Genomic DNA, 21,554 nt, shown 5'->3' on the forward strand with positions numbered 1-21,554 from the left:
CTTTGCCATAGAGGGAGTGCAACAAAGGTTCACCTAGCTGGGATGGCAAGACTGTAATGTGAAAAGGGGAAAGGATCGACTAAACCTGGGTTCACTCGAGTTTAGAAGAAAGAGAACAGACTTCATTCAAGTGGACAAAATTTGATAGGGCTAGATAGACTGGTTGCAAATATCAGAGAGATGAAATAAAATCAAGTCAATTCAGGTTCATTGTGAGGTACAGGTACAATGGAAAACTTGCAGCAGCATCACAGGCCTGTAGATTCAGACAGCACACAGAACTTAAATTATACATAAATTGTACATATTATACAAAAGACAGTGAAGAAAAAGACTGCACAAAACAAGACATCAGTGCAAAAACACAATTAGAAACAAGTCCATGGTAGTGCAAGAGGTGGTCCGTAGTGTTCCATTGTTGATGTAGGATTTGGATTGTGCAGGTCGGTGCAAGAACTGGATGTTTGTAAGAAAGTAGCTGTTCCTAAAACTGACGGTGTGAGATTTCAGGATTCTTTACCTCCTGCCCAACAGTAGCAGCAAGAAAAGGGCATAGTGCAGGTGTTGGGGGATCTTTGATAGATGCCACTTTCTTAAGGCAGCATCTCATATGGATACATTTGATGGTGGGGAGGTATATGCCTGTGATGTATTGGGCTGAGTCCACTACTCTGCAGCTTCTTGCGTTCCTGTGCATTTGAATTGTTGTACCAGACCATGATGCAACCGGTCAGGATAAAAATAGGGTTATTGTACTGGGCGATTTCAATTTCCCAATATTAACTGGGATTGCCTTTGTGTTAAAGGCTCAGGGGGTGGAACTTTTGAGATGCAGGGTCACAGAGAGATGCAGCACAGGAACAAGCCCTTTGGCCCATTGAATCTGTGCTAACCATTAACCACCCATTTACACTAATCCTACATTAATCCCACATTCTCATCAATCCCCCCCAGATTTTACTGCTCACCTACACACTTGGGGCAATTTACAGTGGCGAATTAGCCCGCCAACTGGCATGTCTTTGGGATGGTGGAGGAAACTGGAGCACCCAGAGTAAACCCATATGGTTCACAGGGAGCAAGGTGCAAATTTCATGCAGGATTGAACCCTAGTCTCTGGTGCTGTGAGGCAAAGTGGGGACCAAGTTCCCATGCTCCCATTCACACACTGGGACCCTAGTTTCTGAGCTCCCTTTCAACTTGCCAGGTTTACTGGAAATTCATTATTCTACTGTGTAACATCCTTTTTTAAAAAAAGAATTAAAAATGTGTTGGAGTATTAATAGAAATAACTTCCAAAAATCTGCTGGTCCAGCATCACCAAGATTCAGAGTGTGCTGGATTAATGGAGTTTTACTGTAAAGAAAGATGGGTACCCAAACTGTATCTTGATAATTAATTCGTATTTCCTTGCATCTTATCAGAACCAATGCCAACAAAACTTGATGTGTCTTGGCATCTTCAGGCCACTTATGATAAAGTTCTGGTTGCCTCACTAGAGAAAGCCATGTGATTGCACTAGAGAGGATATAGAGGCAATTCACTAAGATATTTTCTGGATGAAGCATTTCAGCTATAAGGAGAGACTGGATAGGCAGTGATTGTTTTCCTTGGAGTGGAGAAGGCTGAGTGGGGACCCAATTGAAGTATACAAAATTATGAGGGGCATAGATAAGGTAGATATTGAGAATCTTTTCCTTAAGCAAGGTGTTTATCATCAAAGGGCATAGGCTTAAGGTAAGGTCAAGCTGTACAGAAGACTTGAGGAAGATTTTTTTTTCACCTAGGAGAAGTCTGGAACATACTGCTAGAGGGTATTCTCACCAATAAATACTTAGTAATATTCAGCTGAGCACTTGAAACAACACAGATTGTAGGTTAGGGGCCAAGTGCTGTAAATGAGGATTAGCGTAGATAGATGGGCTGGTGTGGACACAGTGGGCTGAAGGGCCTTTTACCCTGCTGCTTGACTCTCTGTTGAGGTTTTTCTTCTGGAGTTTAACATTTTGGGCCTCATTGTGTTTATTCTATTGATTTCTCTGTTAGAAATACTGATTTTGAGACTACAAAAATGAGAAGAAAGATGTCCTAACATGTAGAAAATACAATTCTTTTTAAGTGTATACTTCTTGAAAAAATATTTGCACTCTTCTTGCCACAAGTTTTAATGTATTTTTGGCCAGGCATTGGGAGTTGGATGATTCACTTCATCATGCTGTTTTTATATAGTTGGCTTTGATTTTAAAAATGTCATGTGAAATGTGTTCTCATGTATTGCAGAGGATTTTTTTTTACACATGAATTGTTTTGCATGATTACTTTGGAACTTTTGTTCAATTTTGGGTTATAGGAGTTGTGAGTTGGCAAAATGTGGGCATTTTAAGAGCAATCAGACTGAAATTTAAATGGTCCTTTCTTACTCCACTCTCTCACCTCTTTATGCTGGCTATCTTCCCTCTACACTCTCAGATCTGTTGCAGGGTCATGACCCAAAGCATCGACTATTCCTTTGTCTCCACTGGTGCTGCCTGACCAGCTGAGTTCCTCCAGCAGTTTGTTTTTTGCTTTAAATGTTCTTCATCTATTTCATCTGACAATGTTTATAATTCCCAACTAATTTACAATGACACCCCTCAGCAGTGAAATTTCTCAGGTTTATGTCAGAACCATATGCTTCAACCCTCAAACGTGGACTGAACCTACAAGAATGTATTTGTTTTTATTATTTATTCATTTTTAGGGATACGGCTGTTGCTGGCAAAGCTAGCATTTATTGCTTATCTCCAACTGCACTTGAACAGGTGATGGTAAACCACCTTCTTGATCCACTGGAATCCTTTTAGTGAAGGTACTCCCGTAATATTGTTGTGTAGGGAGTTCCAGGACTTGGATCCAATGACAGTGAAGGAGTTTTGATGTATTTCACAGTTAGGATGGTATGCGACCTGGATGCAAACCTGTGGGTGCTGGTGATCCTATGCCCTTGTCTTTCTTGATGGTGGAGGTCATGTATATGGGAGATGCACTCAGAATAGGCTGGGCAGAAAGCTGTATTGCATTTTGTAGATGGTATGTTTGGGATAGCAGACGCAGGACCAATCAAGTGGTCCACTTTGTTTTCAATGGTGTTGAGCTTCTTGAGTTATATTGGAGCCACACTCATCCAAGTAAATGGGAAGTATTCCATCACACTCCTGACTTCATATTTTCATATTTCATTACAATGTGAAAGGTGATGCATTTGGACCATTGATTTTTTTGTTAGCTCTCAGAGCAATCCTATCAATCCATTCCCCCACTTTCTCTGCAACCTGTTCTCTCACACGTGCCCATCGACTCCATCCTGATTCTGCTACCACCCACTTACACTCGGTACAGAACCAATTAACCTACCAGCACACCTTTGAAATATGAGAAAGAAATCAGAACACCCAGGAGAAATTCACATGGTCACAGGGAGAATGTGCAAACTCCATACTGACCACCAGTGGTCATGATCCAACCCAGATCACTGGAGCTGTGAGGCTGCAGCAATGGCTGGTGCCTTGTAGATCATGGAAAGTCTTTGAAGTGCCAGGTGTTGACTCATTTGCTGAAGAATATCCTGCCTCTGAGCTGCTTTTGTGGCCAGAGTATTTATGTGGCTGTTCTTGCAGAGTTTCTGGTCATTGGTGACCTCCATTCACCAATGGCAATATGTCAGATGCTCTCATTTTGGAGGTGATCATTTCTTGGCACATTTGTGGTGGCATGAATGTTACTTGTCACTTATCAACCTATTCTTCATGTTCCTTGGGTCCTTTTGCCTGCTGATTTCATTTTCTGAGGCACTGCAAGTGAAATTGAAAATTGTGCAATTATTAGCAAATATTCCACTTCTAACCCTGTGAAGGAAGGAAGGTCATTGATGAAGTAGCTTAAGATGGTTGGTCCTAAGATGCTGCCCTTTTGTGTAGCTATGATTACATGATGGTTTGTTTTGCCTAAATTGAAATTCCTTTGTGATACATTAATTGTTTTTAAGCAATGAACAAATTACTAAAGTTTATTGTTATGCATTTCCAAGGTACAGTATATACACATCTACTTTATTTGGAGCCACCTCATAGCTGCAAATAACTCTCAACTAAATGTAAAATAAAATTCATAAGCTATTGTTTCAAAGTAAATTATTTACTATTTTATTTTCTTTTTGTATTTTATATAGTCAAACTGTGTTACTGCATTTGTGTCAATATAGGTGACCCCTGTGTAATGGGGGTTTGCGTTCCTAGAAAACAGGCCATATCGCAATTTTCCATAACGTGAAGCTGAGTCATCTCCTCATCATCCTCGGAATCAATCTAGTGAATCAATATCAATCTGAAGCATTCTGTCCCATTTCAGGACAGCTGGTATACATTAAAATTAAGCCCTGGTGTGAATCTGATGCACCCCACCCCTCCCCTCCAGTATGTTGATGCCCTGCTGTTGAACTCATTGGTGAGTCCAGCAGTTGAGCGGGAGGTCAGATGTGTCAGCATCTGACCTCTAGCTCATCTCAGATTTGGCTGCACATGTGCGGAAGTCTGGGACATGCTAAACTGCAGATTGTGGAGAGCTGGTCAATTCCTACAGACTAAAGATAAAGTAGATTTAACCTACTATTAGGATAATTAAGTACAGCATGTCCAAGGTGGGCTGTTATAGAAGCCCCAGTGTTGCAATATGCAGAACCTGAGGTCACTTAAAATTTAATTGTTTGGATAGGAAGTTTTGCAGCTTGAAAGGTGCTGAGAAGCACTATGCATTTGTGAGATTGTTTTATTGCCAAAAGCAAAATATAGAATGTGAATACAAAGGAATGAATTGGCAAACATTTTATGGTATTACCAGTTATAAATTTAATAAGAACAGGATTATTGTGTAATATATTTTTCAGCTGGTAATATGGATCTTTGGGCACAAATTCTAATTAATAAATAGTGCAGCTGAAGGTTGAGTTGTCTATTTAATGGGTCTTCAAGTAAAACTCATAGATTTTCATCCTTGTATTACATTTGGGAATAATGCATTGGGGGAGGTGCAACTAAGAAAGGGAATATACAACAAGTGGGAGAAGATTGGGAAGTATGGAGGAAAATAGAAAACTTCGAATGTATTCTTAAAGGCAGTAGTAAAGGTTGAGAATGTGATTGAAAAAAGCATTTGGAGCTTTCTTTCATGACCTGCAGTAAGAATATAAGAACAGGGAAGTTATGATAGGAATGCACCTGCAGCCCTAACTGCAGCATTGTGTACATTTCTGCTCCCTGCATTACAGAAGGGTGCTAAGCTTATTTAGGAGGATGTTGTCAAGGCTGAAGAATCTTAGTGTGAGGAAAGATTGGATAGGCTGGGGATGTTTAAAACAGAGGGGAGAATTAATTAAGGTGGATAAAATATATTAAAAGCCTAGATCACATAAGTATTTCCTTTAGCCAAGTGGTCAAAAACTAGCCAGCATAGAATTAAGTAATTAAAGGATTAGAGGGGAGATGGCAAAAGAATTCTTCACCTATGGTATGGTCAGGGTTTAAAATTGTTAGCTTAAAAGAGTACTAGGGGCAGAAACCTTCATCAGATTTAAAAGATGCCTGGATATTTACTTGAGCAGCCATGGCCTGTAAAACTGTGGATCAAGTGCCTGACGGTGGGCAGCTCTTTTTCGATGAGTGTGGACATGATGGGCTGAATGGCCTCCTGTGTTGTTAATTTTCTGTGGTTTTATTCTGTGAAAAATGACCTGCATTGATGAGGTATTTTTTTTTGGTAGGAAAGGGTGATAAGAGGAGAAATCTGTATGTTGTATGTGACGAGTCTTCTATCTTATATTAAACGATCAGTTGCAGGAAATCTGGCTGTAACCAAAATAGGAATGATGACAGCACAGTGCTCAAACACACTATGTTATTAATATTGAGCTTGCTGTTGTATACACTGGTATCTCACTTAGCAGTCAGAATACATTCCCAGGAATGAAGCCATTGTATATAGAGAGGTGCTGTGCTGAAAACCTGTGTGAACCCCGCCCTCTCCACTGCTGCAGACTGCTGGGCCAGGAACCTGGTGCAAATTCCTGCCCTTCTCACCCCCAGATCCTGTGTTCTCTATGGTCATCTCCTCTTGAATGTGATGCAGGTTGCTGTCTTTCTCTCTCTTTGTTTGGTTACATAGCTCTCCCCAGCCCAGAGACCATGGTGCCACTCCCTAGTAATGATCTGCAAGCCAGGATGCAGTGCTGAGGCTCACATCATAGTACTGAGCAGCAGCCCACCTAACACCATCCTTCACAGTTACACTCTCCACATTGAGCCTTGGGAAATTCATTACTGTGGGATGCCAAGATCCCAGAACCCAGGTTTCTGGCACAGCAGCATGGGTACCCAGCATGCAGCCCAAGCAAATGTCTTTTTGAAAGTATCATGGGGTATGTGCCTTAAAGTGTTTGGACTCCCTATGAGTGTTGTAATGAATCAGCACTCTGCAGGGTAGAAGTTATGTAGTTGTATTATTACTTTAACTGGTTGTAGCAATGAGAAGCACAAATTTAGTTATAAAGGAAGAAAGAAGTCTTGATGTCATTATGAAACTGATAATTGGAAAGCACTATTATTTAAGAAAAGTTAAACTACCTTTTTCAGTTCATTACTATTGACAGCTTCATATAGAATCAGTGGAATAAGCAAAGAGGAGTTTTTTAAAATGTCTAATAAATGTTAACATTATAAAATTGCTTGTAATAGTTATAGAATTACATAGGAATAGTTGGTTTATAGTCCAGTGCTCCACACAAACTTGACTGGCATCACATTCAAGTACCTTCACATTGTGTCTGGAATATATCATGGTCACGTTTTCTGAGTGCTAACATTTTTAGCTGTTTTACTTGAGGCACAGGCATTTTGGTTCCATTGGAATTTTAGCCTGGAGGATAATTTTTGGTTTGCTGGGACTGCAGATATTTTAACTCTTTAAATACTGATTAAAAGGTTGTATGGCACTTATGTTCTGTTTAACTTCTGCTAAAGTCATCGAGTTTATCTTATTTGAAATGCAAAAGTTAATTCTCCCCCTCCCCCCCTGCCCCCCCATGAAGTCGACCAGTTTTCCTGTAAACTAGACAGGCATGGATTTTAGCACCATCTATTAACCCACAGCTTTTTGAAACACCATTGGCTTGGAATTTCCTGGAAGGTCTTGGCAGAACACAGAATTAGAGTAGTGTGTTTTGCTTTTCTCCGTATCTTCACTTGTAAGTGTTTATGCTGATATTATGCCAAACAAAGTTTGACAGCTTCAAACTTTTTAATTTTTGTAATATCAGTGGAATGAATTTGAATAAGAAATATATGCAAATTTCAGCTTAAATGCTAAGTGACTAGGTCAGCAGAGAAACTGGTCTAAATTTTTGTGTTGAGTGTGATCCACCAAGTGTTTATTGGTTATCTTTAAATGATAAAATTGTTTATTATGCATCATTTAAGAGTTTAGTTAAAAAATGATTGGGCATATGTGTTTATAATTAACATGATAAATCATTATAAACTGTCACAGATCAAATGACTTTTTAAAATTGAAAGGAAGGGCCATTATATACTCTAATACCTGTGATGGTGTATTTTTTGCTTTGGTTTGTTATTATAGATTATGTATTCAGCATGTGAGGATATTTGTGTGCTTTATTCTTATCGGTGTTATGTTAATGTTAGGTACATGAATTTACCATGGAGACGAAACAAAAAAAGTGTTTGGAGTTGTCAATCTGGATGTTTGCACATTTTATTTATGGAAGGATTGACTTCCAACAAAGTGTGGAAATCTGCTGCCCTCTAATGGAAAAGTGCAAATATTGGCTCAGCTTTTCATACCTAAGTTATTTATAACCTGTATTTGTAAAGCTAAATGCATTGTTTATCTTGTTAATTATGGAAGAAATTAGATGTTTAATATTATGTTTTATCTCAATTAACAGAGACCTTGACCATTCTAGTTGTAATTTAACCAATAACTGAGCAGAGAAAGTCGAGGTGCCATTAAACATCTGTTCAAAAAATTTTAAACTTGTAAATAGTAGCCTAAAATAATTAAACATGTATACATGTAAGTTTTCTTGGTCAGTTTGGGATGTTGTGGTAAAAATCCACCAGCCGTCAAGAGCAGATATTTTGGAACACAATGGCCTTTTTCTTTCCAATTTAATTTGTAACTTAAACATTGATGCAGAAACAAAATTGAACTGCTTATGATTCAACTGCGGTGTCCACTTAACTATATTGTGTATATAAGTAATCTAAGAACATTTTTAATGCAGATGCCTGATTAATGCAATGTAAATATCTAAACCCTTTTTTGGTTATTTCAGAAATTGGCAACAGGTGTCAACCAGTTTGCCTACACATGTGTACAAGACCACCACGTTTGGGCTAACCAACAGTTTTGGGAAGCTACGTTCTACAATGATGTGCAGAATCAGATTCGAGCACTCTACCTCACCTCTAGAAATGAAAGTTTTCTATCCAATTTCAAGCAAAAGGTAATTCCAGATATTACTTATCTTTGTTTTATGCAACACAGAATTGATTTATAAACCAGAGGCAATAGAAAAAATTATCTTGTTTATTTAAAAAATCGAAGACTACCCTATTGAGATTCATTTCACTATTTTTACAAATAATTGCTAATCTAGCCCAATTATTTTTAAAATGTAATTTTAATGACTATTTTCCTAAATCATACTTTTAAAATATCAGTGAATGTAACAACACATTGAGCTTAAAGGGAACAAAAGTTGTTTTCTCCTCTGGAAATGAAAAAAGATTTGCATTTTCTTAAATATTTCTTCCCATTCCCTCCATCAATTATTTGTATTTATTTTCAGAGTGAAAGTAAATTCTCATTCATTACAAATTGCCGTTGTATGGGCAGTAACAGGAACTTTTCTTCATCCACAGTCACCTTTTTGTTGGGCATTCCATTGGGAATTATTTTGATTGTGTGAATGTCCAGGATTGTGGGTGACATGGAAGAGAGGGTTTCTTCTACAAAATTGCTGCTCTTGTTTTTCATGGATGTTGAGATCATAGGGTGATTGTACTTAGTGAATTGCTAAAATGCATTTTGTAGATCTATATATGTTGCAGCATTGTTGATGGATTTGAGTCCAGTGGAAGGAGTCTTTGTATGTTGGGAGGTGAGTCAATGTAAAGAATACCGTTTTTGATCTGTTCTTGTACTTTCCTTATTTATGTGGCTGGGTCAGTTGAGTTTCTGGTCATTAGTGATCTCCAAAGCCATTGAATGTCATGGGTAGGTGATTAGAAGCTTATAGAGAATGGTCATGGAATATCACTTCTGTGGCTCAGATATTTCAGCCCTTGCCTGAATGTTGTCCAGGTATTGCTGCAATGCAGGCATGGACTGCTTCATTTTATGAGTTGCCACCAAAAGAATTGAAAATGATTCAATCATTGGCAAATATTTTGGCCAAATGATAGATGAAGAGTTATTGATGAAGCACTGACAGTGGTTGGGCCTAGGATTTAACCTTGAAACTCCAACATCGATGTTCTGAGGCTGGGATGATTGACCTCCAACATAAACAACCACCTTCCTCTCTGCATGGTATGAATCTAACTGTTGGTGTGCTTTCCTTGACATCTATTGACTTCAACTTTAATAGAGCTGCTGAATTCCACATTGAGTCAAATGCAGCCTTGATGACAAAGGCGGTCCACTCTCACCTCACTTCTAGTATTCAACTCTAGTCCACATTTGGACTGAGGGTGTAATGAGGTCTGGAGCCAAGTGGTCCGGGCAGAACCCAAATTGAGTACTCATCACGATATTGGTGAGTAATTATTAGCATTGTCAACATCACTACTGTCATTTTTGATCAACTAAGGGTTATCTAGTTGGGTGGCAATTATTCAGGCTTTTCATTGTGGACAGGTTACATCTGGGCAACTTTCCATATTGTCAGGCAAAGGCCAGTGTTGTGACCGTACCAGAACAGTTTGACGAGAGAGTCCTGGATTGCAAGTCTTCAACATTATGGCCAGGATGTTTTCTGCTCATGTTGCCTCATGATAGACCAATCCAATGTGCTCAGCCATTTCTTGATATTACATGGAGTGATTAGAGTGAGCTGAACACTGGGTTTTGTGATGGTGGAGACTGTAGAATTAAGTTAAGATGAATCACCTACCCAACAGTTCTGGTGAATTTTTTTTGCCTTTTTTTTAGCACTCACATGATGGACCTTGCATTCTTGAGGATGGGGATGTTCTTGGAGCCACCTGCTCCTTTTAATTGTTTAATTGTCTGTGACTAGATGTGGTAAGACTGTAGAGCTTTGATCTGATCCATTGATTGTGGGATTGCTTAGATATGTTTATTGCATGCTGTTTTTGTTGTTTAGCATGCACGTGATGCTGTGATGCAGTTTCACCATATTGGCAAATTTTGTTTACCTGGTGCTGCTTTCTAGCATGCCCTTCTACACTCTTCATTGAACAGGGTTGGTCTCCTGGCTTGATTGTAAATGTTTGAGTGGGCTATGACATTAGAGATTATCATGATGTGCATTTCTGTTGTTGCTGGTTGTCCACATAAGCTCGAGGATCCCCAATTTTGAGCTGCCGGATCTATTCTCGAGTCTATCCCATTTAGCACAATGGTAGTCCATTTGTCTCCACAAGTAACATGCATTGGTCACTTTGTGATCATTTGCTTAACTAGCTGTAATGAATAAAAACTGTTGCCTTACAAAAGCTCCAAGTTACCATATTTACCATTATCTAACTTGTGTAAAGTTTTACACCACTTTTGGTTCAGGCTTTAGCTTTAGCTTTATCTCTGACAGTCATTCTTCGTCCTTCCAGATGTTTTCTTTTTTGCATTATACATCTGTTAAATCTCTAAGCTCTACGTTACTTAAAAACAGTGGCAATGATATGGGCAGTATCCCATTTGAGGTTCAGATGTTTAGATTTAAGGAAATATTCATATAAAGATTATAATATTGTTTATGATATCATTTGATCCTTGGTGTATTGGTTGCCTCTGATGTGCACTAGTATGTTACCTCTCTGTAACATGCAGTGGAATAGCTTGGTTCATTGAAAGTTAAATAAGGCAGTGGTATTTCACTATGAGTATTTGTTTGTCCTGGGAAGGATTTTTGTGAAAAAGATGAGTATATATTCAGAAATATCTTCCATGGAGGTATCTCTTATTTTGTTGCGATCTCTGCTGTGCTTCAACATATACTACTCGCCCTTCGATATTTTATGGCTTTGTAACACTCCAGTCAATCTGGTGTTTATCTGTAGCTCATCCATGTGTTTAGCCTTTGCAAAAGGCATACATGCAAGAGTAAAACCTGGAAAAGAAAAAAATGTATCCAGCTGCTGATTTCCATTTTATTTATTTTAGGATAAAGATCCACTACCAACAGAGCAAGAGAAAACGGTCATGGACATTGCAGCAGAACAGTTACGTTTATGGCCAACACTGCATAAAGAGAAACAGCAGGAGTTGGAAAAAGGAGAAGAAAACACTGTGTTTAGCCAAGCTATTCATTATGCCCAACTCATGGTATACTTGCTGGTTCCTTTGGACACAAGCAAAAACAAGTTACTTCGAAATGCTACAACAGGAGACTGGGAGAGTGGGAGTAATAGTTTTGTCACTAACAGGTTTGTATAAAGCATTTTGTACTTTTTGCATGAAGGTTTTGTATAAAACTTCAGAGAATTACAAATAATATTTTGATAAGAATGTTGTTACTTTATTTTCCTGATGATTAAATGCATCTTAAAACAGGAACTATCTTCAAGATATTAAGAACAAATGCAAAAAAAATTAGTATTCTGAAAATTTTGAAGGGCATTTACTGGCAGATGTTTAAATAAAAATCTTGGAAAATAAATTTCCTCTCGGTTACCTGAAGTAGATTATACTTAGTCATCGTAGCCAAACACTGTCTGCAGAGGAGACACAAGAGACTGTTGGAGCCGGAATCTGAAGCAACAAGCGATCTGTTGGAGGAACTCAGTGGGTCAAGCAGCATCTGTGGGGGCAAAGGAATTGTTGATGTGTTGGATTGAAACTCTGCATCAGGACTAAGAGTGGAGAGGGAAGCTAGCCAGTATAATGAAGAGGAGAAGTGATGATACAGGGGCCAATAGTTGGACTAAGGAAGACTGACAGATCGAGTGAGATAGGGGAGGCGGAGAGCTGGAATTTAGAGACAGATGCAAGTGAAGGTGGAGGGTGACTTTGGTGTGTTACAGGTCAGTTTGAATTTTACAGAAAATGGAAATGTTCGTGTGGCATAAGCTTAAACTAGATCTTTACCCATAAGCGGTGTAGCAATATATAGGCCTTTTGAACATAAGAACATCAGAATTAGAAGCAGGAGTAGGCCTTCTGGCCCCATTCATCAAGATTGTGACTAATCTTCTGTCTCAGCTACATTTTTCTACACTATCTCCATATCCCTTGATTCTCCTACTATCCGAAAATCTATAAATCTCTGTTTTGAACATTAGTTTCAGAATCAAACCGTTTCATTGTTAATTATACTTTGAAAAGCTCATGGATCGAAGACTTGTATCCAATCATAAAACACCTACCGATTCTGCAAAAGTAACATTTAGATTTATGCAGTAATAAATTTGCTGTTTACTTACAATGCTGTGTTTGCTTACTGTTCTCCTAGAATTATTAGCTGATTCTCTTTCATATAAAAAGCTTCTTTTCTCTCCCCTTTGATAGATCTGAAATTTTATTCCATATGCATGTGACTAAGCTTTATAAATTGCTATCAGCAGATCAAAACTAATGTTACCTTTCCGATTTACCAATGTTGACATTTATTTTACAATTTAATATCTTGTGCTCATTTAATATCGTGTTGCAGGTGTCAATTAACCTGCTTATTTTTTTTCTTCGTTACCTTAATACTTCCTTTCATTAAGTTAGCACTTTACCAAAAGAGCAGAAGTTGGAATGAGTTAGGACCCCTTTAAAATTATGTGCAGTGTCCCTATGTTGTGCTATGTTGGTTGGATTGAACTGTTTCCTAAAGTTGAAGGTTAAATTTGAAACTCACTGGGCCATCTTGTCTCCAACACCTCACCTTCATGAGAAAGGAAGAGAAGTGGTTGTTCACAGATTTTTTTCCACTATATTATACAGCATGTTTTTCTTGGCATACAGTACGTGAACAAGATTAAATTGGAATGTTGCACATAATCTGACTGAACTTGAAGTCTTTCAAGTTCAGAGGTTGGTCACGTCAACTTTTTGGTCTGTTTACAATGCCAGCACTGGAATTTATCACTACTTCTGGAAATGCTGCTGTAAGGTTCACAAATCATCAAGAAGTTCAGACAGTCATTTTATTACCATTCAACTAAGCAGCATTCAAAATCAACCTTTTACATCCTTTATAATAAATGAATGCATTACATAAACAGCTTTATCATCAGGAATCAATGAAATTACTATGCCATTGTAGCAAATGCGTGTATATTATTCATAAACTATACATTTATATATTAAATATAAAAGATGTTGCATTGATGTTATTTCATTAACTAATTATAAGTGAAATTATGTCAGAAAAACACAAATCCAAGGTATTTTCCTTTTTTTTAAAGGCATACATTGTAAAACTTCTGGGAATACATTTTCAAGTCAATAATTAACAAGAAATGTAATCAAATAAAATCCTTATTACATGATCTTTAAAAATTGCATTTTCGGATTGGTGGTTTGAAATCCGTTGGTCTTTTCATGATAGCACAAACTAGAGCATGTTCAGTAGGAAATGCTTTTATTTGAAACCTGAAGAAATAGCCATATAGTAGGGGAAACAAGATAAGTACACTCAGTTGACTGATGTTCTCATTACTGTCAGCATTTTTTCTATATTTTGAAATGTTGATGATTTATTGCATTGTAGCCTGTTTAATTTTTCTTTGCATTGTTTTCATATACTCTTTAAGTACTAGGCTGTTTTCCAGAGATAATTAATACTGATCTACAACGAAAAAATTTGATGGGCCTTTAATTTCTATATTACTTTGTGAAATTATTGGTACCATTGTAGTTCTATTACTATAACATTGCTTAGAAAAATGCTAAGGCTAAATATTGACGTAGTTCTTGGAAGCAGCAATATTTGACCAAACAAAATGGTAGAGGGAGACAATAGAATGTGAAGATTATTTAGCAAGCAGTATTAAACAAGATTATAAGAGCTATAATTATGTAAGGGGGAAAAGAGCAGCAAAAGTAAGTGTGAGCCCCATAAGCACAATAACAGAAGTTATAATGGGAATAGAAAAATGGCTGAGGCACTTAATAAATATTTTGCTTCTGGTCTCACACTAAGTAGAGAATCAAATAGCCTCAAGGAAATTTAAGTCATTAATATCATTAGAGAAAAAGTACGAGAGAATTTAAGAGGACTTGACCCAAATACATCTCCTGGACCTGACTACCTCCATCCCAGATTCTAAAAGAGATTGCTGCAGAGATAGTAAATGTAATAGGGATGATCTTCCAAAATTTCCCAAACCTCTAGAATTGTCACGAAAAATTTTTTTTAATTGAAAATTTAACACTTCTATTTAAGAAAGGGGAGAGAAAGATCCAAAATTGTGCTTGACAGCTTAAAATCTGTTGTCGTCAAAATATCAGATTGAACTTTAAGGCTCAGTGATGTACTTAGACAATCATAGTGTGATTAGAAGCTCAGCATAACCTTGTAAAAGTAAAATGTTTTGGACAGATTGAATCAACTTTTTTTTAAGGATATAACTTGTAGGAAAGTTAAGAGAGAACTCATGGATGTAATTTCTCTGGATTTTTCAAAAGACACTTGATAGGGTAGCAAAAGATTGTTGCATAAAATAAAGGATTAGTGGTAATGTATCAGCATGAATAACAAATCAAAAATAACTAGATGCTGGAAATCTAAAATAAAAACAAAGTGCTAGAAATACTCAACAGGTCAGGTAACATCTGTGGGAAGAGAGACAGAGTTAACATTTCGGGTCATCAGAACAATCTCTTGTTTCTCTTCCCACAGATGCAGCCTGACCCTCTGAGTGTTTCTAGCTTTTTCTGTTTTTATTTTAGCATGAATAGTGGATTGGTTAAAGGCAGAAAACAAAAGTAGGCAGGAATAGGTTTTCAGTTTCATGAAATGTTATTAGTGGGGTCACAGGGATCAGTATTGGGCTTCTCAGATATTAACAATTTAAATTAACAGCTGTGAAGAAAGGGCAGTTTGTGTAATGTATCCCATTTTGCTGATAGCACAGAGCTAGATGGGAAAATGAACTGTGAGGAAGATGCAAGCAGCACACAGTCTGCAAAGGGAAATAGATCAATTAAGTCAGTAGACAAGAAGATGACATGGAGTATCACATTTTAAAATATAAGGTAATTCATATTTTATTCTTTGGCAAAACAATAGAAAAATAGAAAGTCTTTTAAATAATGAGAAACTGTCTCAAAACCATGAGAAATTAAGTGTGGTTGTGCTGGTTCATGAAACATGGGAAGTTAAGCAATTAGAAAGACGCATGGTACTTTGGCTGTTGTACAGAATTGCTGAGATTTGTGCATGACTTTGGTGAGACCTCTTGTGGAGAGGTTTGTAGGATTTTGCTCTCCAGACCAATGGAAGGATATACTTGTTTAGGCCTCAGTGCATTATCAGATTCACCACATTGTTTCCTGAGGTGAGGGGATTGTGAGTAATACTGAATTATAATCACTTAAATTGAGAAGAATAAAGTGATTGCATTCAGAATCTTGTAGATCTCAGAGGAATAGACAGGATAAATGCTGAGAGTTTTTTTTCAGCTGGGAAGTCTTGAATGGGGGCTCATTGCATTGGTACACGAGAATGGCCATTTGGGTCTGAGATGAAGAGAAATTTCTTTATGTAGAATGTATAGGTGTTCAGTTGTTGAGTATATCCAAAGCTGCTGTCAATAGATTTTTGGACACTTGGGAATTGAAAGACTATGGCAGGAATGTGGACCAGGCTCAATGGGCCATATTTACTTCAATTTCTTATTTTTATTACTATGTGCAGCAATAGATTGGGCAATATTTTTCCTGGAAAATGAATATTTATGCATAAAATCTTTCTCACGTGGATTTTTAAATGAGGACTAAAATTAATGCTGGATCAGGTCAATGTTTCCACTCTTCCACTCTAATTACAATGTCCATCTTATCAGTTTGCTTCCAGGAATATCCCTGAAGACTCAACATACCGGTCTTAACAGGATCCAGTCAGTTCTACTGGTTGAAGCACACCACCATCCAATCTGTTTTTGATGGCCATTTTTTGGTGGTTTTCTGTTCGATGACACACTTGTAGGTGATTTTTGTTACAATAACATTATTCTGCTGAAAGAATAATACAAAGCACTTCCTTAAAAAAAACTTTTGAGAAACAAATAGTGCTTCTGTAATTAGGCTGTACTACAGGTTTTTCTTTCAAGTAGCCACAGAATGAGCATAACTTCTAGCCTCAAGAACAGAGCTGAACAAATGGCAGAGATCATTGACACTGGAAACTAAATTACTTTTCTGCACCCCATATACCAATCTATTCTCTGAGCCACATATCACCAGATGGTATACAGGGGAAAAGTTACAATTATTTTTTTGAATAAAGAAAAATATTTTTGTTCAAAGTTTGGAAATGAAAGTTATGTTTGTAATATTGCTGTGAGCTTTACATATTATTGAAACTTTTTACTCTTTATTTTTCAGCATTGCTGGCAGTGTCGCTGAAAGTTACGACACCGAAAGTGGGTTTGAAGATGCAGAGAATAATGATGTTGCCAATGCAGTTGTTCGTTTTATAACAAGGTTTATTGACAAAGTTTGCACTGAGAGTGGGGTCACACAGGACCATATCAAGAATTTGCACTGCATGATACCAGGTTGGGATATAAAGTGCTTTATTGGTAGAAAATCTAAGAGTCAGTGGTTGGATGGATACATAATTCCCGGTCAGGGAATAAAAATTTTGTGGCGGCACGGTAGCGTAGCGGTTAGCATGACGCTATTACAGCGCCAGCGATCGGGGTTCGATTCCTGTCACTGTCTGTAAGGAATTTGTACGTTCTCCCATGTCTGGGTGGGTTTCCTCTGGGTGCTCCGGTTTCCTCCCACATTGCAAAGACGTATGGGTAGGTTAATTTGAGTTTAAAATGGGTGGCATAGACTCGTTGGGCCAGAAGGCCCTGTTACCAAGCTGTAAATAAAATATTAAAAATTTAAAATTTAAGTAATCTATCTTTCCAGCTGATTTTCTAAAACAGGTCTAGATAAGTTTCTGATTCTTATTGTTTCAATTTTTTTTTACAGCAGTTGTGCAGTATTATTTCCATTAGCATCATTGTAGAGATTCCTTGCTATTCAGCAGAATTGGGTTTGGAACAAAAAATTTAATCTGTAGCTGTCTCAATTCCAAAATGGTGTTGATTTGCACATTCATGCTAATGGCATAGGTCACACCCCACCTCCTGTCCCACACCCCTCCCCCAGAGCCATGTGTTAGCACAGATTCAACCAGCACCCAGCCAAAGTCACCAGAGTAGTCCTGATTTCTGCCATCACAGTCCTGATTTGTGCCAGTAATCCAACTAATAAACTTTCTTATTCCCCACGTGTAAACTCAAGTTCAGCAGTAGAAAGGAGCCTAACATTAGCACCATTTAAAGGGATCATTGCTACATTCAGGGTTGTTGTTGATTGACTTCTAGCTAATGCTATCATTTGTATGAATATTTGTTGGTTGAATTTGCAGGTTTAAATTAATTAACATAGCTAATGCTAATAGGTTTTTGAAAATAGAAAATTGCTGCTGCAATTTTCAGCTGGAATTGGCTTTATTCAAGCTGCACCCAAAATTTTTATGTACCACAACAACTTATTCCTATTTCAGACTCACTTTAGTGTGATTGCTACTGCAATCAATATGCAGATCATTGGCTTAGATAACTGGTATAATTACCTCTCCAAACCCTCTGTGGAGCAAGCTATTTTCTATTCATATAAAAGCTATATGAAATTCCCAGATTCTTCAAACCTTAGAATCTAACACAGAAATGGAATTGATGAAAAGAAATATCCAAGTGTATAGTTTCCGGAAAATATTAAATGTGGCAAAATTTCAGGTGCATAGTACAAGTACGCAGTTCCCTGAAAGTGGCGACACTGGTAGACAAGGTGGTGAAGAAGGCGAATGGCATGCTTGCCTTCATCTGATGGGCCACTAAGTACAAGAGTTGGGATATATTTTACAGCTGTATAGGACGTTGGTGAGACCACAGCTCGAATACTACAAGAAGGATGTGATTAAGGTAGAGAGCTTGCAGGAAAGATTTGCAAGGAGGTTGCTGGATCTGGAGGGCTTGAGTTATAAGGAGAGACTGAATAGGCTGGGACAGTTTTCTCTGCAGTGACGGAGGCAGAGGGGTGATCTTATAGGGGTTTATAAAATCATGAGAGGCATAGATAAAGTGAATGGTCGATATCTTTTTCCCAAGGCAGTGGAGTCTAAAACTGCTGGGGATAGGATTAAAGTGAGAGGCGAAAGATTTAAAAGGGACCTGAGAGGCAAGTTTTTCACACAGAGGGTGGTGGAGAATATGGAACAAGCTGCCAGAGGAAGTGGTTGAGTTGGGTACAATTACAATGTTTAAAAGACATTTGGACAGGTACGAGGATAGGAAAGGTTTAGAGGGACATGGGCTAAATGCAGACAATAGGCGTAGCTCAGGAGGGCACCTTGGTTGACAAGGATGAGTTGGGCCTAATGGCCTGTTTCCATGTGTAGAACTCTATGACTATGCACATAAAGAAGAAGTACATGATCTCAAGTCATGATTTGGCTGCATGTAGTTGTGATTTGACCAAAATATTTTGTTCTGTTGCCTTAGAAGTTCATGAGAGACAAAACCAGCACATTGTTCCTTTGGTTACCTTTATGGAACTCACTAACTTGTGAATATCAGTGAATTTATTAAGAAAACTTTGCAATAAATTGTATATTTTTAATTATGCCATACAATCATTCATTTTAAATCTAGGGTGATTCTGTTTTTAATTGTAACACTGTTCATGATCACATCCTTGCAGGTTTCTCTTGTTTTTCTGCTTTTTTTTTAATTTAGTTATTTGCTTCTCTGACTTGTGGAAGTATAAATTCTATTATCTGGATGCCTATAATACATCCTCTAAATGTCAGAGGGAAATAAAAACTGTCAGGGTCACTTGCAACCAATAGAAGACTAAGTCCTTATCAGATAAAGTGACTCACAGAGATAAGTTGATAAATCTATTCCTCAGACCATCACAGAAAAGGAAATGTGGCAGCTAGGGATAATGCTATGGGAAAAGCAGGAGCTAAAATTTTTTTTTATTCTGTTCTTATCATTTTTTCCATAAGTACAAACTAGACTGTTAGGCAGGAGGGCAGCAGAATATCAAGGCTTTGTTTTCTTCAGCAGACTAACAATAGATTTAATAATCATCTCCACCTGCTATGTTTTTAATCTCACAATTTTTTTTCCCAAAACTAACATTCTAGATTTCAAAATATATTTAAGTCACGAGTCCTGATGAAAGGTCTATCGGGGCTGTGTTTCAGAATGAATTATTTTTCAGAAGTTTCCAGAGTCAGAAATGCATTTAATAATTTTCATTGAGCAAGTGATTTAACTGACCATGGTTTTGCTATTAATTTAAGGAATTGTGGCAATGCATATTGAGACACTTGAGGCTGTTCATCGGGAAAGCAGGAGACTTCCACCAATACAGAAGGTAAACAACTATACTCACTTCTTATAGCATGTTATCCCTACACGGCATATTTGGAAGGAACTTGGATTAAAAAGAAAATAAGATTACCTAAAGCAGTTCTGGATCCAGGATGATTTGGGCTGAGATTAGTTGATCTTACCATCTGACAGATGTGGTTAGAACATTTCAGTTCCTTTGCTTTGTAAATCATTGACTTTTGATTTCCTATGTCCTCTCTCCTTGCACTTATTGTACTTCAGTTTGTTCTCTCTTTTGTTTCTATTTTATAATAGTAGTTTTATTTCAACTCTGTGCTTCTTAAACTTCCTTATTCTTTGCTTTCTTTTTTCCTTTCAGATTGGTGCAAGTAAATAGGGCTCAAGGGTAATCCACACTTGTATTTAATCACTGCAGCACCACCTAATGATAAGCATCTGGTATCACAACAGTTAGTCTGTTGGACTGCAGAAATCTTCCATTTATTCATGGTCCAAATATTAGACAAGTGGAATTTTTGATTTTTATTTGTTGTCGGCCATATTTAATCATGGTCAGATATTGCTTACCATGGAAATTGTTTCAGTCTAAAATTATTTTATCCTTTACATTTTCAAGTATTTTAAAGCAATTCTGTAATATTCTTGTGCAATGTTAAACTTTTCAATATCATATCGATGGCTAACTGTGTTCTACTTTTATAACTTCATACTCTAACTATTGGTGCATAATCAAGAGAGAAACAAAACATTGTTTAATGTTTCAATTTTATGGGCACAATAAAAGATGTGCTCTTTGGGAATCACCAATGCAGTGTCCCAAAACTTACCACATTTTGAATATAATTGCCATGACAATGTTGGCTGAATGAACTGCCAATATTTTATGGAAAATTGTAATGTTACAACATAATTATTTGAATTGGTGAAAGCCTGGGAAACCTGATGAGATCAGATTAATGGAATTTTTTTTTTGATGACACATTGTCAGAACTTGCTTCAAAACTATTCATTGCATCTCTTTATGGCTTATCTCTCTTTTCAAACAAAATGTTTTCCAGGCATTTTTTTTAACATGCCTAAATTTTTTGGCATTGAAAATGGACTTGGCTCCACTATGTTCTTGGTCTTTTGTATCCCCTCAGTGTAGCAACATTCTTTAAAGCAGCTGTATTTAAAATGGCAGCATACATTTTCCTTTTAAACACAAAGTAGAGCAACTTTCAAAGCAGAATTATAGGCAATAGAAATCTAAAGTTTGACCAGAGATTGTGCAGAATTGTTTAAATGAGTGATTACAGAAAATAATGAAGTGGCTGAAATTGCATGTAAAAACTGAATATAAAGAAATCCAAAGAGAAAGCTCACCTTAGGTCTACAACAAGTCTTGAGTATTTTGCAAAATGTAAGTAAAATGGGAAAATCTGAGAATAAATAAAGTGTTGAGTGTAGGACTTTATACTATATGTTTGAATTTTAAATTTCAGTGTCAACTCTCATTCATGTTCAGGTTTCTTCGATATCTGTACAGGCTAGATAGACAGAGAATAATTGATGCCTTGACACCAATTTAAAACAATACTCCATTTTTTTTGTTTAAGAAGGAAAGGAGGCTAACATTTTTCAGGCATTTTTTCTTCTATGTAGATTTGATTCTTAGGAATGGATTATCATCAAATGGCAAATCAGCCT

At 37.2% G+C, this 21,554-nt stretch overlaps 1 protein-coding gene across 4 annotated transcripts in view; it reads left to right on the forward strand.

Annotated features, from left to right (window-relative positions):
- Window positions 1–21,554, forward strand: part of sbf2 (SET binding factor 2) — a 406,613-nt gene that overhangs the window by 296,080 nt on the left and 88,979 nt on the right. For all 4 annotated transcript variants that reach the window (XM_052028866.1, XM_052028868.1, XM_052028865.1 and 1 more), the window contains exons 18-21: window positions 8,384–8,554; window positions 11,455–11,717; window positions 16,828–17,000; window positions 19,814–19,887. In XM_052028866.1, coding sequence (XP_051884826.1) covers window positions 8,384–8,554; window positions 11,455–11,717; window positions 16,828–17,000; window positions 19,814–19,887 — 681 coding nt within the window. The remainder of the gene's footprint in view (window positions 1–8,383; window positions 8,555–11,454; window positions 11,718–16,827; window positions 17,001–19,813; window positions 19,888–21,554) is intronic.

Source organism: Pristis pectinata, chromosome 14 (assembly GCF_009764475.1).
Source record: "Pristis pectinata isolate sPriPec2 chromosome 14, sPriPec2.1.pri, whole genome shotgun sequence".
Classification (NCBI taxonomy): domain Eukaryota; kingdom Metazoa; phylum Chordata; class Chondrichthyes; order Rhinopristiformes; family Pristidae; genus Pristis; species Pristis pectinata.